Source organism: Uranotaenia lowii, chromosome 2, assembly GCF_029784155.1.
Source record: "Uranotaenia lowii strain MFRU-FL chromosome 2, ASM2978415v1, whole genome shotgun sequence".
Lineage (NCBI taxonomy): Eukaryota > Metazoa > Arthropoda > Insecta > Diptera > Culicidae > Uranotaenia > Uranotaenia lowii.
Genome location: NC_073692.1, coordinates 368,241,190 through 368,258,396, shown reverse-complemented (window position 1 = coordinate 368,258,396; position 17,207 = coordinate 368,241,190). Strand labels below are relative to the sequence as shown.

Sequence of the window (17,207 nt, the reverse complement as noted above, 5' to 3'; positions counted from 1 at the left end):
GTTGGGAGCTGTTGCAAAATAAACATAAACGAAAACGCTAAAGCTATCAAAATCTAGCGCTTCCCTCAAAATCGTTACGCGAACTTGTGGCTTATTTTCACCCTATCTTTCAATCAGAAGTTCTGATTCGGAATAGAGCTATCCAAGATGCATGTCTTCTTTTCTACCAGTGATATTCTAAAACAAACATACTTTTTAAGTTTTTAAACGGACATTTCGAAGAAAAAGACTGGCGAACGTTCCACTTTATACAAACAATTTTTCTTCATTCGATTGTTAATCTTAAGCGTAGGTTTTTAATAATAAAACTATCAGGTCAGCTTATACTAGTCCTTGGGATTCATTTTTTGTTGTTTGTATTTTTGTTTTAAGTTTGCATGAAGTTCGACCCTAACAATACAACATAAACTTGGACACCAATAAAATCAAAGCTGATGAGTAATAGTTACCTTCACGCAAAGGGATAGTTTCTGAATGCGGTACCATCTAATCACTGCCCTCTTCCTCCTCGTCTTCTGCTTCAGAACCGCTACCACTTTCTTCAGGTTCCGAGTCCGATTTCTTGGACTTCTGTGGGTGAAATAATCAGTTTGTTGGTTAAATTAAATTGATTATTTATGTAATTTTTTAGGGAACCTACCTTCTCTTTCTTGTTTCCGTCTTCAGATCCAGAACCGGATTTCTTAGATTTCTTGGATTCTTTCTTTTCATCGCCTCCGCTGCTGGAATCATCATCCGAAATGTATTCCTTGCTCTTAAAGCCACTTCCTTTCATCGAAACTGCTGCTACTGCTTTCTTGGGAGAAGCTGATTCCTTCTTTCTCTTCTTGCCAGAAGAAGCTTTGTCGCCCTCGTCATCGCTGGCATTATTGGCAGCGCCGCCTCCCGCTTCCTTGTAAGCTTTCATCGCTTCTACATACTCTTCCTTGGCCTTGGCAACCTTTGCTTCCCACTCGGATTTGTCTTTGAGTTCCTTCCACATCTCACCACCCTTCTTGGCGATTTCGGTGATCGAGATGCCCGGATTATCCTTTCGGATCTGCTCACGTGTAGCATTCAACCACATCATGAACGCGGTGGCAGGACGTTTTGGAGCACCGGAATCCTTTTTCTTAGATTTCTTCTCGGAACGACTCTTGGGTGTTTTCTCCTTACGTTCCTTCTTTTCCTTTTTCTCCTTCTTTTCCTTCTTCTTCTTTTGCTTAGCTTCGGCATCCGAGCCGCTGCCTCCACCGCCGCCCTCGGAATCATCTTCAGAAGTGGATTCAACGTTCGAATCAAACTCATCGGCCACATCCGATTCCTGTTGATTTGGATTGAAGTCCTCGTCGGTCGATTCTTCCGAATCATCATCGTCATCGTCATCTCGTTCCTTGCCTTCGGCCTTAACGCGGGCCAAGTAGGCATCCGGTTCCGCTTCGTTATCCGAATCGGCAAAGTCATCCTTGTAGTTGGTTTTGCCGTCTTTGCCAGTGTTTTTGACGTGCAGCTTCTTCGAAGAGATAAAGTCGAACAGTTTGGTGTACTCTTCCTTCTCGATGCTGCTGAATGTATAAATGGTGCCGGTTTTAAGCTCGATCTCGAAATCGAAGCTTCTCGTCGATCCTCCACTGCGGGCAAAGTTGACCGACGATATTTCCTCGAAGCGAATGTGAACCGGTGGTTTGTGTACATAGATAAATCCTCGCTCCAGTGGGTACAGATAACCGGCTGCCGCCTTGTATGAACATCCGATTGCCGGAGTTCCCGAGTGGCTGTAACGTAATATATCGATTAGAGAAAGATTTTTCCTAAATGCAAACAAGTTACCCAATAAACGTGCCCGGGCCCGTCAGCTTTCGGTTAATGATGACTTTCATAATTTTGCCCAATACTTCGTAGACCGGTCCGGACAATTCCTTGGTCAGTTTATCCTCGTATTTTTCCTTCAACTCTTCCTCGGTAAATGGCAATTCGATGCTGGTTTCGTCGTCCATCTGGAACAGAGTGACCAGGAAATGGTACCGAGTCTGACCCTGCTTGATTGGGGGATCCAACGAGATCACAAAGAACATCTGCCGGTTGTCCTTGTGCGGCAGCAGGAACAATCGTAACACCGACGAGGTGGGAATCTTGAAATCGTAAGTTTTACCGTGCAGCTGGAAGAACGACTGGAACACCTTGATGTCGTACCGACCACGCGGTGTAAGACAATGAATTTCACGGAAGATAGCAATGGCATCGCCAGATGCTGAGATAACTGAAGCCTGTCGCATGACCTGTTCTTGGAAAGATTCGACCGGATCCGTTTCTGAGGATTCCGTCGTTGGAATGTGGAATCGCATTTCCATCAAGCTAACCGGGGCATCGTCGTTCCTGTGAAATTCTACCGTCACTTCGTTCTTTCCACTGTTGCATTGAGAAACGTGATTCAGAGGAATTTCAAAGCTGGTTTTGCTTTCCACATCGAATGACAGTACGCTGCCCTTAAAGTGAACCGTGCCCCAGTTCCAACCACGCATTGATAGTTCCTTCTCGAGCATATCTAATTTGTAGTGTTTCTTGACAAAGTCAGCAATCTTTTGCTCGTCTCCGGTAAAGCCCATGAACCTGGAATACAATGAAAATTTAAGTTTTATTCGAAAGTACGGGTAAGATGAATCAACCATGGTTTAAAACAAATTCCTGAACATACCTGTGGAGCAATCCGTTTTTCATGAAAACACGAAGCCCATAGCTTCCGACACTGCGTTGATAATTCAGAAGCTCAATATCCGAGGCGTTTATTTGCTCGACCTTGCCCGTTTTCTCGTTTTTGAACACTATTGCCGAGTCGGTCATCTTAAGCTTTCCGGGACACTAAAAATATCAACACGAAATTATTCATCCTTTTCACATAAGCACATAGGCCATGTTGGAAAAGTCTCATGTTCACTTACCAAAGCGCCTCGAACTTCCGAGCTAATGGAAGAATATTCCAGGAAATCTGCCGTCATTTTTGCAGTTTTAGCTTAAACCGTTGGGTCCGCAGCAATAGATGGACGAATTAGGGTGAAATTTTCCTCCAAAAATGAATTAACAGGCAAAATAGGTCCCAGACCAGCTGCCAGCAACCGGACGCGCAAAGAAGTAATCGAAAAAGCAATGTTGTTACCGCCGCTGTCGCGCTCAAGGTGGGTATATAATCAGGAGGTGTTCCCGAATAACAAATTCCCGATTCAGCCATTTTGGCTATGTAGGCTATGCAACTATACGGAACTCATGAAGTTTGTTTACCAACAAACCACAGAAAAGCTGAGCAAAAAATAAACAAACTCATTGAGAGCCCCGCTCACTCCTCGCCTACTTACTGTGAAAGTCGGAGAACCTAGTGTATCTAAGAACCTTGGTCGCGCTTTAGCGGTGCTGATGAAAAGAAAAAAAACATCAAGAAACCTGCTTTGACGGCTTTGACAGATAAACGCACAACTATAAACGTAAAAAACGGTGAGTGCTGAGCAGGGATGCTTAATAAACAGAATTTTTGAAATTGGTCAAAAGAAAAACACAATAAAAAACAATTTACAGCTATACCAGGCATGTCAAACTGGGGGTTCGCGGGCCTCATGCGGCCCGTGGCCTTAGTCAATGGGGTCCGCGTAGCCCCGTCTTAAATTATCACAAAATTCCCTACTACACAGAAGTACGCTGGCTTTCCTGCCACGAAATATTAAAAAGATTTTTTTTGCTACGAGAGGAAATAATATTATTTTTGGAAATGAAAGATTTTTAATGCGGCCCGCACACTTAAACGAGTTTGACATGCCTGAGCTATACTAAGGAGACTGCATACTACTAAAGACTCGTAAAGCTATACCTCCATTAAAGGAATTGCAGGTGTTTTTTTTATATTCAACGGATTAATGTATTGAAACATCTGCTCGGTTGTTGTGCCATGATTTTTTGACAGAGGAATGTACCCCTTTTCTCTCAAGGGATGACATAATAAAACCGATTTTTCTTCTTCTTCTTCTTTTCTTATTTATGGCGAGTTCGCGTTGTGTTTGCAGTACGATTTATGTTTAAAGCGGGCCATAGACTACACAAATTGGCCTGTACAAATTCGATGATTCCGCGTCGATTGTTTGATCTATGCTCGCCCACACACTATACAAACATATTTCACGCGAACACAAATGATTGCTGGCGAAAACAGCAACAGCAACAAAAAAAAACCATCTCCACCCCGGCTGGGAGAATGTTTTGTACAAAATATTTCGATCCCGACCGATTTTACTCCAACCGTTTGGGCGCTCGTTCAAGCAGTGCCATACACTATGCAAATCGTGCTCACAGCGACAAAATTTCATCGAATTTCATCGCATTTGTACAAATGTTGTGTAGTCTGTGGCCCGCTTAACACTTTTTCTGAAAACCTTTTTTTGAATTTATCATTTTTTTTCAAATAAATAGTTGGCACCCCTGTCGATGAGTGCCGGCGGAACTCATTCACCCCAGTGCTAAAAGTCTGTTGAACACGCTTAGAGAATTATAGGCATCTGTTGAAAGTGGTTTGAAAATTGGTTCAATTTTATAGATAAAAAACAAAGATTTCCACGAATTAAAAAAGCGGTTTCAAAGTATTGTAAAACAATGTTTTTTAAAGGTTTGTCGTCGTAAATTTATATTTTAAGTAGCAATTATCATCATGAAAAAAATCAAAGTATGTAACTGTTTACAAATTCGCATTTTTCTATTTCGCATTAAGCGTGTAGCCCCACTTTTTCAAAGTTTCCTTTCCGGAAACACAGTTGGCCGATTTCAAATTTCAATAATAATTTTTTACTTTCAATTTATTGATTCTTTTGTAAAGAAATTGTAACCCGGGTTTAGCAAAAAACAAAATCCAAATTTGTGTGAAGGTTAAATTCTTGTTGTGTATCTAAATACCCGTGTTTTTGAAGAATTTAAAAGAAACCAAATTTTCTCGGTTCGGATCCAATATGGCTGGAAGAGGTCAAAAGGTGAGTACTTCTAAAAATTCAGATGAAAAATTAATAAACATCATTTACTTCTCAGGGTTATGTTAGAAACCGAAATGAATCTTTAACATCTGATAAACAAAAATTCGAAGCTAAGTATAATGCTGCCATTGGTGCTTATAAGAACTACCTGCAAGAGTTCCAGCTGATGCTGGTCACGAAAGGTTAGTTAAACAGGAATTGCTCGGGAATTTTTTTTCTTTCGAATATTGTTATCTATTCGCAGAACGTAGAATGAATGACGTACTTGCCCGCCGGGAAATCCCCCTATGGTTCCAAGAACTTTCCGATCAACAGGTTGAAGCAATGGACAAGCTTTTGGAGGCAGTTCGAGATGATTCTGATGAAGGTACCGTTTTTCGGTGTCAGGCGTTGCTTAAAGTGCTTGGCGTGGTTCCACTCTGCCCAGTTTTAGTCATACGAGAGGCATTGATTCTAGCAAAAGAAAATGATCTTTCCTTCCTTTGGTTCCTATTGGAGTTATATTACTCCAAAGTGGAGCGTCAGGGCATTGATCATAGCTACACAAATAACGAACGTTTAATTATGTCAGCTATTTGTCATTTAGATATAATGACCACGCTGAGGGGATTGGAAAAAATACTTCCTCCTAAAAAAGAACGTTGTTGTTCCAAACGCACCAAACCAAAGTGCATTGTTCAGTACTGTTCGCCATATTTGGAACCGCAGGGCGTTAGAAAGCCACTCTTGAACTCGGCTTTCGATTTTCGCCCAGAAGCTCCGCTTTGCATTGGTCGTTATGCTAGCTATCGCGATCAGCATTTCGTCATTCCAAACGAAGCGTCTCGTTGGTTTGCCAAGCTCAGTCGATCCAATCAAACTGAGAAGCCGGTGGAAGCACAACCCAAAAAACCCGAGGAAATGACGCCTGCCACTTGTGATAGTGCCGAGCTTATTGTTCGAGAGCTGTTGAATGATCAGATCTGCCATATGGTTGATCATGAAGTCGACAGGGAAAACTTGTGCCGAAAACACAGGGACATGCAGAAACGAAGAAATAAGCTGCTCAGCTTGGTCAACAAAAGATCGGTTGTCAGGTGAGAGATTCCATAAGTTTTACTTCATTTAGAAAATTTGTACAACTATACCTACTGGTGCCATAAAGCCTTGCATTAACAAAGTTAAGGACAGCTGTCACACTTACTTATTTTTTGCGTCCACCGTTTTTGGATCAATTCTTATAAACTCATAGGTACTTATAGGTAATTGAATTAGGCCTTAAATCGACCATTAGAACCGCGTCTAATAGTTCTAAAAAAGTTGAGATGGAACTGATACAATGGACCAAAAGCCATTGCATGGGTTGGAATTTGGAATTGCACCAGAAATACAGTACTGGTTATATTGGTTCCTATAGGAAGGTTGCTAAGGTCCTAATTAAGGTTGCTGGTATTGATTAATGGATTTATGGTTGAGTCGAATTACGTTATCCTCTTATCAACTTATAGAAGCTTACATATATGCTTTTGACTGTTTTTATGCTGGATTCGTTTCTTCGTACGGCCTCAAAGATAAAACACCGGAATTCGAAATTCACATTTCATAAGCATTCAAAGCTTTTCTCAGTTTACTAACTGTTAAGTACTTTTTTTTCAATGTGTAACTGGTTCTTCCTCTCACAAACACATCAATAGTTCCATGAAATTTGTCAGAACGTCTTTATTTTGATTCGAATTACCGTAGCATTGGGTAGATCAGTACAATCGTTAAAATAATCGCTGGTACAAAACGCAGAACACTGTCCTTGTTTAGTGTCCTACCAGAAAGTTTTTCGTGCGAACGGAAGAAATGTGAAAATGTACCCCCGGTGGTTGCTGCCGCTGATAAATTGTTGCTTCCTGCTGGCGGTTTTGTCCGAGGTCCAAGGTCAAGCCCAGCATTGCACCGAGAAACCTTGGGAGATAGTTCACCGTAAGCTCGCCACCAAAACACCATACCGCCACATACTGCGCGATGACGAACTGAAACCCCTACATTTAGATGGGTGTCGAGTTAGCCGGGTGTGGGGACTGTTCCGTCATGGAACCCGAAATCCTTCGGCCAAAGTCATTGAACGGATGAATAGCGATTTACCGCAAATAAAGGACGAAATATTGCAGCATGGACGGCTTTGTCGGAAGGAGCTGGCGCTATTTGAACGATGGCAACCTCGTTTAAGGAATCCCGAAGAGGAGAAGCTACTGGTGGACGAGGGGGCCGACGAACTAGAACATATTGGACGGAGGTTTAGACAGCGATATCGCGATTCTTTGCCGGAGGTTTATAATAAAAAGGATTATTTTTTCAAATTTACCAAAACCGAACGGGCAGAGAACAGTGCCAAGAATTTTAGCATTGGTTTGTTTGGACGGCAGGAGGACATTGAGTTCCCTGAGGCTCTTCACAAGGACCCAATACTGCGATTCTATAAATTATGCGAGCGCTGGAGGCTTAATATTAAGAAAAATCCGGACGCTGTGCGGGAGGTAGATTTGTTTTACGACAGCAAGGTCATGAAAGAAGTGATATCAAAGATATCGAAAAAGGTCGGTACATTCGTTGATGCCGAGAGCATTCATTTGATGTATCAAACATGTGCGTTCGAAACAGCCTGGACCAAAAAATATGTTTCGCCCTGGTGTTTCTTGTTTGATAAAGCTTCTATAAAGGCGCTCGAGTTTGGCGAGGATTTGGAATACTACATGATCGACGGCTATGGCTACGAGCTAACGTACAAACAGGCTTGTAACGCTTTCACGGATTTATTCAAACGGTTCGACGGAGAACTGGAACCGTTTACGTTCTACTTCACGCACTCTGGAACGCTGCTGAAGGCGTTGGCTTTCCTAGGACTATACCGTGACGATTTCCGCTTAACCCATCGGGACTTCGAACGTCGAAGACAATGGCGGGTTAGCGAAATCGATGCCTTTGCTAGTAATTTAGTGTTCACAAAATATGAGTGAGTAGCTGAAGTAGTTTTTTAAAATGATTCTCCCTTTTAATTAAAAAAAATTCTTTCCAGATGTACAAATGGTTCACAAGTGCTTCTGACCCACCAGGAAAAACCGATCCACATTCCCGGGTGTCCACGGGATAGCCTGTTGTGCGATTACAACCTTTTCAAGGAATCATTTAGCGAAAGAATTGAAACTTGTGCTTTTGAGGCCATGTGTTTACTGAACGTGCCTATAAACGATGAGTTGTAAAATTGGCTGTTTGAATATGAGTAATGGTACCACTATAATTGAGGCTATTGGTATTATAGGTATCCTGACGAGTGACGAGAACACAGGAGATTTGATTTATATCTAGCTAAACCAGCAGTGCTTCAACATTTTGAATTTGCAATATAGGAGAAGAAATCTTTATACGCTTTATATGGAAAATATATTAACGAAATCGGTTGCTTATTTAACATAAGTTTAGTGGGGTTGTGATTCGAAAGATTTTTCCTTATTCTGTAGTCGGTTTTCTATTGAAGTAAATTAACAAAATCAATCGATTTGTCACCTTTTTTCCATCATGCTAGAGAGAAACTCGATAACGAAGTGCTCTCGGTCGAAGAACAAATGAAACGGTGTGAGAAGGAGTGTCGTGAGAAACGTATGATCCAATTGATGCTGAAACATTTGATCAACGATTCCATAGTGGCCTGCATGCTTACGCCAAGGTCCAAATGCCCCGAATGCTGGGAGGCCTACGAACATCAACGGAGGCTTCAGTCCGGTGCCACGTGTTCATGTGCCAAAGAACCGGGTATTTTCTGTTTGCGAAATATGATGAAAAAGGGCGGCCCGATAGAAAAATACTTTACCTGTTGCAAGGGGACGGTTCCTTTCGAATTTGATTATCGCAAGATTCTCGATTATGAGCCTCAGAGGCCACAGTGTCCAGTGAAGGAAGCAATTCGCGTGGCCCTCGGTGTGCAAGAGGAGGAGCATGATGAATCGAAAGCGATTTCTCGCTGTATGAATGAAATGTGGCGTTGTGAGATCAAGCTTTGGAACGAACGGTTCCTCCAGGGACAGAAAGAAGTCGAATCCAAACAGGCGCCGAAAGATTTACTCGACTATAAGTGTATCGAATCAACGGATCCCGAGTTTTTAAGAATGTTGTTGAAGGTAAGACAGCTGCAGAAACTATAAATAACTGTAACTCAGTTGTGGTTAACTGTTGATGTCGGAATATTTCTTTAGTGGAAGATTTCTTTCATTATTTAATTTAATTTTATGTTTTTCCTACCACAACGACGACAACATAAAGCTTCTTGTACAAAGTTATTGATACAGAATTTATTCTGTAAAGCTTATTGTCTGAGCAAAGTTTTGCCTTTCAGAGGGGCCTACTGAAGCTAACAGAAGATACCAAATATGTACTGGCAACCTTCCCGGAAGCACATAAGCTACCATTCTTGAATGCCTGGATACAGGACCGGTACGGCGCAAAAATGTCAAGCGAGGAGAAAAACGAACTACTGCAGGAAAGCAAACATTTCTGGGACTGGTTGATTCCACGGGCCACGAAAATGCGCTGGCCAGTCTGTCGCGATTTACGAATGTTTGGGCGGGTCAATTGGAACTACAAGGACAGACTGCAATCTGATGTAAGTTTTTGTGGGGGATGTCTCTGTCTCGTGTATTTTAGTCGTGGATAATGTTTAAAAGGAACTCCAATTTGGTAACGTTCATTTTTCACACAGGCAATTGAGCACCTCACGAAATTCTATCACAAATTCAAGAACATTCAAATTCAGGAAGCTCGACTCTACTGGAACACAATGGACCCATACCATACCAATGTAGACCGGTTCAGGCAAATATTCAACGACTATCAGCCGAACTGCGAAACCCGGATAGAGCCAATGATTCGACCATGGCACAAGTTCGAGTTTCACCCGAATCCACCGATGTTGAAGGCCAGTGATAGTAAAATATTGGGCTAATTAGAGGGTTTTTTGTTTTATCAATTTTTAATAAACTCAAAAATCCAATATCTCTCCAGTTACACAAAAAGCCTTACATATTATAAATACTTTGCATTTGTAACACCTTAGTCTACCTGATAATATCACAATAGTTTTCTACTCTGGGTTTCATCACACAAGCACACGCACACTAAATATCAAACGAAACTTGCTCAAGCATACGCACGTTTGTTAAACTTTTATATTCTTCAAGGGCTCGCCTTCCTCATCGCTGAAAGACCGGTTTGATTTTTCGCGCCTTCGAGTAATCCAGAACCAATTTTTCTGCTGGAAATAATCCTCGATCTCGTGGAGAGTTCTGCCCTTGGTTTCCGGAAGCATAAGGTACAGTAAAATTGATGCCCCAAACGAAGCGAATCCGAACACGAGGAACAGACCCTGCGTTTTCAACGTTTCCTTCACATAAGGAAATCCTTTGGCTACTCCGAACAGGAATAGGTTGAATATGGTAAAAAGGTAGCCCGCAATTTGCCCTCGTATTTTGGCTGGAAGCAGCTCCCCAATCATGATTCCCGGCATGGTCATAAAGCCCGTATTTGCTCCGATGTAGATCAGGATGAAAACAGCTGCCACGTAAGTGTCCATCGGCGTTTTGATGGCGTCCAATCGAATGTACATGAATATGGCGATAGCGAGGCAGCTTATTCCCGAACCCAGCCCGCTGCCGATAATCATCATCCGTCGGGGCATGACTAACAGCAGAAAGCAGTAAACGAATGTGAAGGCAAGCCTAACAACTGCAGTTAAAACGGCTGCTTGCATCATATTTATGTCACTGCCACCCATATCCGAGATAATATCGACGGCATAGAATACCACCAGATATGTTCCCGAAAGAATCTGAAGCACGTGGAACCCGTTGATGATGATTAGTGGTTTGATGAGAGCTATTTCGGTCAAAGCCTTCCAGTTGCTGCGACCGGCATCTTCTAGCGCTTCCTTCTGGGAACGTTCGATCAACTGTCGCAGTTCCTTTTTCGCTTGAATTGGACAGCCGCGCAGCCAAGTCAGTGCTTTCGATGCTTCCTCAAGTCGATTGTTTCGGGCCAGATAAACGGGTGTTTCCGGTGCAAGGGCAATGGCGATAAATGATAAAACTGGCAGCACAGTTGCGCCCCAAGCCACGTGGCGCCAATGAAGATAACTGCCCATGGCGTACACCATCAGAATTCCCAGCGAGTACGAAACGAACGGGGCTCCAATCAGTAGACCGCGCAGTCGTGGTTCAGCAATTTCGGCCAATAGGACCTGGAACGAGAAAAAAAAGACAACACAGTGAATGAACTTTGAACGATCAAGTTTTAGGGTGAGTAAATAATTTTATGTTACTACTAAAGCAAAAGATCATATGTAGATACCTAATTATTTTTTTCTATAAGTATTTCTGATCATATTTATAATAATTTGATATATTTTATCATTTTTTAAAATTAAAATTAAGTTCCTAAGAACTTTGCTCTGTTTGGTCGTTCTTAGATTATACGTCTTTATCACCTCGATCTTGTTTGGTGTCGTGCGTTCGTTGGTGTGGTGGCCACATTATTTTTGGAAGGCCGGAAATGGGCGTTTTATTTTAATTTGGGTGACACTTTGAGAAACTGTCCACAGTTCGAAAGTCCAGTCCAGTCGAAACGCAGAAAATGACCTTGGCCCAATTTTGCTGCTCCCGGTTGGTTGTCAGCTCGCATGTTTTATTACAATTGATGATCTTATGTCTTGGTGGTTTTGTTTAAGTTTTCCCCTACATTTGTTGATACGTCAAAGGTTAAAAGAGCAAATAAGCATAACAGAGCAGGGATTTGGGTGTGCGTGCAAGCACGTGTTTGCAAATCGTTGAATTCGGAGGGGTTCGAAATTTTCAAGAAATAGGTTGCTCCAGAAACCAAAACCGAACTTTCAATTTATTGAAACTGTTGATAATTTGGAAATGCGGATTACCCAAGTCCAAGATGGTAGAGCCATCCTGATAAAAAATATGTTAGGAAACCTGAAAAAAAACAATAACCGAATTGAATCTTTCTAGCTAGCCACCTTAAGCAAAAAAAAAAAAATGATGGACTGAGCGTCTTTCGTCCTAGCACTAAAACACACAAGAAAAAGTCACAACATAAGTCCAGGGTCTTGCTTCAATCCAGCAAACCGAAACCCCGAACTCCTTCCTACCATTTTTCATCATGTACAGATCAAGAGTTTTCTTCACATATGTCGCAGGTAAAAATCTGATAAGATTGTTTTTTCGGATTCCGGAGATTGGTCATGGCCTTGGACAGATAATTCCGAACACCTGTTCCTAATAATTTCAAGCATGTACAGATGAAGAGCTCGTGTGTCGCAACCTAGTATCTGATAATTTTCATTTTCCGGTTTCGGAACCGACCTGATTGGCCATCGGCACCAAATGTCGACTTCATCAAATTGCCAAGATACCTAATGCTCATCTTAGAAATAGATCTGTTCCCTCCAGTTATTAGTTATGATTGCTCTTAACCCTCCAAAGCTGTTCGCAAAATATCACCTTTGGGCTAAAACCCGGCTAACTATCGGTTGGCATGGGCTGAAATCCGGCTATTTATTTTTTTTTTTTATTTTTTCTCGAAGGCCATAGGCTGAAACCCGGCTTACTATCGATTTAATATTTGAATTTAGTATTTTAATTTAATCTGAAATAATTACACTCACTAAGAGCCCATTTAAAGCTTCCAATTTAAGGCTGTTCGTTCTCAAAATTAAATAAAATATTAACCCAACTGGCCGATCGAACTCCACTTTGTCCTAATGGGCGGCCAGATTCCTCTTTGCCCTATTGAGCGGTCAAACCCTCATTGCCGTAATAGGCATTGCCCGAATGGGCGATCGTAAACCTCTTTGCCTGATAAGGCTTTGCTCGATTGGGCGGTCGAAACCCTCTTTGCCCTTATGACTTTATATGATCAGTGCTTGGGTTAACCCTCCTCCCTCCCACCTGAGGGGGAATGCAAAAATTAAACTGGCATAGATCGCCAATGTGGAGTAGCGGGTCTAGACCCAAATAAGGTCCAAATCCAGACTTCCGCACAAATGACTTAATTCCTGGTCATTCTGCAAAGGTCAGTTGTGCTAACGATTGCTCAACATCGTTGGTTGAGTTTGGCTCTCATACATTGTCTGTATGGTTGGAGCGCAGAAACTTCAAACGCTCCAGAATAGATGCTTGAAAAACATCTTAAAGCTCCCTTTGTTATTCCCTACCCTTCAGCTTTACTCTTTAAGAACGCATAACGTTCTTCCAATATCTGCACTGAACCCAAATTCACTCTTAAAGTACACATGATTTTTCACTTAAAAACAAGGATCCAGTAATTTTCTTCCATTCAAGTGCGACATATACACTTCACTTGGCAGTCACTTAAATTTCAAGTGAATTCATCCACATTCACTTCAGTCGTCACTTGAATTTGAAGTGAGAAAAAATATTCACTTCCCCATCACTTGAATTTCAAGTGAATGTCAGGTTGTAATTGTGTTTATTTTCAGAGTTCAAAATGGCAAATTCTAAAGAGCAGCGTTTAAAGCTTATGCTGGATTTGGATTTTCCCAATTCTTTAATAGGTGATTTTGGCGGTGGTTTGTGTTAAACGTGATGTAAGAAAAAGTGATTTAAAGGTGTTATCATGTTTCAGCTTGTGGGTTGAACGGGACAGATTTTCTGGTTTGCAGCAGGGAAGATTTAGAAGTCGCACTATCCGCAGTAACCGATCTGCCTTGGGATTACGATTGAATTTTCCTTTCGCCATAAATTTCTGGCGAAAGCGTAATGTAAGTATTTGAAATCGTAGTGCTGTTCTATAAATGTTCTTTTATTTAAAAACGCGAGAGATAATTAACTAGAAACTTACTTAGAAACTCAGATAAATTTCACTCGAACGTCATAGTGTAATTCACTTGACCGGTCACTTAAGTGAATTCACTTGACCCATCACTTAAAATTCAAATGAAATTACGTGTGGCGAGAATTTACTACAGATGTCACTTATTTTTTAAGTGAAAATTATTTTGGGTGTGAACTCTGTGATTTGCAAACTGTTGTAAGGTACACCGGGGTAAGTGTGGACGCGGGGTAAGTGTGGACGATGGCTATAAAAACAATACTGTGCACTATTTTTTCAAACTTTTGATGCAGAATGTTCAATTTACTTGTAATCTATCCAATAACTGGGAAAAAGATACGATTCTGACAATAACGGATGTTTACAGCGACTTTTTCGGAATTTTCTATTTTCAACTACGATGTCGAGTTGATGTGCATCTTTTTCAATTGCAAATTTCTCCTAAACTAGCTGGCTCGCGATGAAAAACTCTACATTGAAACAATCCTTACATTCCAAACACCAGTGAGCCGAGATAGCTCGGCTCACTGGTGACCGCAGACAATGACACCAGCCGTGAGATCCGGAGGCGAATTATCAGCGGAAGTCGTGCCTACTATGGACTCCACAAGCAACTGCGGTCGAGAAGACTTTGCCCTCGCACGAAGTGTAACCTGTATATGACGCTTATTAGACCGGTTGTTCTCTACGGGCACGAGACATGGATATTGCTCGAGGAGGACCTGCGTACACTCGGAGTATTCGAGCGACGAGTGTTAAGAACCATCTTTGGCGGCGTACAGGAGAACGGAGTGTGGAGGCGAAGGATGAACCACGAGCTCGCGCGACTCTACGGCGAACCCAGTATCCAGAAGGTGGTGAAAGCTGGCCGGATACGCTGGGCTGGACATGTTGCGAGAATGCCGGACGACTGTCCTGCAAAACAGGTGTTCGCTACGAATCCGGTAGGAACAAGACGAGCGGGGGCGCAACGAGCGAGGTGGTTAGACCAAGTGGAGCGTGATCTGGCGAACGTGGGGTGCCCGAGAAATTGGAGAACGGTTGCTATGAACCGAGTGAATTTTAGGAATTATGTTCGTCAAGTTATGTCGTGAGACGGAATACTATGTAAATAAAAATAAAAATAACATTCCAAACAACAGTCTCGTTTGAACTACGGTACGTTGCACATCGTGTGTGTGAGCTGAATTGAAATCTAATTTATTTTTCTTCTCTCCTTCCACACTCTATTGTCGAGCGGTGCAATGACCCACAACGATACACCAAGGTCATCGAAAAATGAAGTTCGAGTACGGAAATATCACGAAAATTATGCTGGGCCATATCTCGTTATGGCTGAAACAAATGTCGGGAATATATCTGCTGCGAAGATTGCTAAAAGTCTGGTGAAGAAATTTGGTGACGATTTTATTCGTGCTATGCCGGTTTCTAAAACCAAAATGAAAATTTTGATGCGATCGAGGGATGCTGCTAATGAAATAGCAGGCATCGGTACCTCAAATGAAGTGCGTTTTTTTATCCCCCAACGGCTGGTGGAGTGTCTGGGGGTAGCCTATATTGAGCCGGATATTTGTGATGAAGAATTGAAGTTTGCTAATGCTTACGATAAACGCAAGTCGAATCAAGTTGATAACCCGGAGATAGTTCATGCTCGTCGTGTGCTTAGAAAATTGGCTGATGATAAAGAGGAAGCCCTGTTTACGGTGATTTTTACTTTCGCTGGGCAGAGTTTATCTACTCACATCGAGTTAAATAGAGTGCTTTATGCTGTTAAGCAATACATTTATCCTGTCCGCCAGTGTGGTAACTGCTGGCGCTTGGGACATGACAAAAAAGGATGCAAGAGTGCTAAACGCTGCAATCAGTGCTTGGATCAAGTGGGCGGCGAAGATCATGCGTGTGAAAATAGTGAGCCACAGTGCGTTAACTGTTTAGGCTCCCATCGGGCCAATGATCACAAGCTATGTCCGAAAATAATTCAAAAAAAGAAAACCGATAAAGAGCGGCGTGACACTTTTTCACAAGGACGTGTCGATTGGTTTTGTGGAACAAATTCAAATGATTCATCAAACTCACTACCTATCATCTCTCAACCAACAACAATATCCACCGTGGCAGTAGCTTGCCAAACAAATAATGTTGACAAGAATGGATCTAATCCTTCCAGCAAACGTCGTTATAATGTCGATTCGGACGATGAGCTTCCCCAACTTGAAGTTAACATTTCTGACGGGGTTTGCGATTCGATCCGATCGACGATTGAATCTACTGAGGTCATCGATATCGTTGCAGATGCTCTGGAAGTTCCTGAGGAAGATATTGAAACTCGACAAAAAATCCAACAAATGGTTTTGGAGAGAATTTCAGATGTTGTTAGTGATAAAATGAAAGGCTATTTTGCTAATCTCAGATTATGAAAAGACCACACCAAGCACTTTAACAACCACCGTTCCTCTGCAATGTCTACAATGGAATTGTAGAGGGATAAATAGTAAACGCTCATCCTTAACCCAGCTCATAAATACACATAATATCAATATTTCGCTTTTGAGTGAAACACATCTCGACAGTCACACAAACTTTAATCTACCGCAGCACACCATGTTTCGTAAAGATCACAGACGAAACTCGATGGGCGTAGCCATCGCGATTCGTTCAGAACTAAATCCCGTAGCATTTCCTATTGCACTGCCAGCGGATATTCAAGCCGTTGCCTGCCAGATCAAATACATCTCCGGGTTGATCACTATTGTATCTGTGTACATACACCCGCAAGCCAACATATCGCAGACTCAGTTTGAAAATTTTTTATCAACCGTTCCGAAACCGTGCATCATTGGAGGAGACTTTAACGCAAAACATCACCTATGGGGAAGCGAGCATGGAAACATACGTGGAGACCGTCTTCATCAAGCCATCGAAACATCTCATCTCGTCATTCTCAACAACGGTCAGCCAACTAGGTTTGATGTAAACCGGTCGTGGGGCGCAATTGATATCACGCTGGTTTCTTCGAGCCTTAGTTTGTGCTTCGACTGGGAGGTTTTGGATTCACCAAATGGAAGCGATCATTTTCCGATAGTTTTTCATTCGAGTACTACATGCGCGATGAAATTCTACTCTGGAATTAATGTTCGAAAAATCGACTGGGAACGTTTTGCCGGAAGCCTCGAGGAATCATTCGTCGAAAATGGAGAACCGGATAGCTTTGATGTCTTCTTTCAGCTGATTTGGCAAGCACTGCGCAGGTCCTGCCCATCAGTAAACTCGAACCACACCCGCCGAATACCGCAACCCTATTGGGACGAAGAGCTAACAGAAGCGAAGAAAGCCACCAGAGTTGCTTTCCGCGCT

At 42.2% G+C, this 17,207-nt stretch overlaps 4 protein-coding genes across 5 annotated transcripts in view; 2 read left to right on the top strand and 2 right to left on the bottom strand.

Moving 5' to 3' along the window:
- Positions 1–239: 239 nt before the first annotated feature.
- LOC129747009 (FACT complex subunit Ssrp1) lies at positions 240–3,148 on the bottom strand. Its single transcript, XM_055741020.1, has 5 exons — positions 2,919–3,148; positions 2,675–2,838; positions 1,810–2,589; positions 641–1,754; positions 240–570 (listed from the first exon to the last, which is right to left on the bottom strand). Exons 1-5 carry the CDS (start codon positions 2,973–2,975, stop codon positions 487–489), a joined length of 2,199 nt encoding a protein of 732 aa, XP_055596995.1. The 5' UTR covers positions 2,976–3,148; the 3' UTR covers positions 240–486.
- Positions 3,149–4,744: 1,596 nt separating this feature from the next.
- Positions 4,745–9,999, top strand: LOC129747010 (uncharacterized). Its single transcript, XM_055741021.1, has 6 exons — positions 4,745–4,982; positions 5,038–5,164; positions 5,227–6,058; positions 8,533–9,124; positions 9,340–9,606; positions 9,703–9,999. Exons 1-6 carry the CDS (start codon positions 4,962–4,964, stop codon positions 9,943–9,945), a joined length of 2,082 nt encoding a protein of 693 aa, XP_055596996.1. The 5' UTR covers positions 4,745–4,961; the 3' UTR covers positions 9,946–9,999.
- LOC129747013 (multiple inositol polyphosphate phosphatase 1) lies at positions 6,689–8,427 on the top strand. 2 transcript variants are annotated; one of them, XM_055741025.1, is made up of 3 exons: positions 6,689–7,962; positions 8,026–8,205; positions 8,269–8,427. In XM_055741025.1, exons 1-3 carry the CDS (start codon positions 6,818–6,820, stop codon positions 8,282–8,284), a joined length of 1,341 nt encoding a protein of 446 aa, XP_055597000.1. In that variant the 5' UTR covers positions 6,689–6,817; the 3' UTR covers positions 8,285–8,427. The 2 variants fall into 2 exon arrangements, with proteins under 2 accessions (XP_055597000.1, XP_055597001.1); XM_055741026.1 differs by having other exon boundaries at positions 6,691–7,962; positions 8,026–8,422.
- LOC129747012 (facilitated trehalose transporter Tret1) overlaps positions 9,970–17,207 on the bottom strand; it is a 48,381-nt gene continuing 41,143 nt past the window's right edge. Inside the window, exon 5 of the mRNA XM_055741024.1 lies at positions 9,970–11,235. Within this exon, the coding sequence (XP_055596999.1) occupies positions 10,159–11,235 (1,077 nt within the window). The 3' untranslated portion in view covers positions 9,970–10,158. The remainder of the gene's footprint in view (positions 11,236–17,207) is intronic.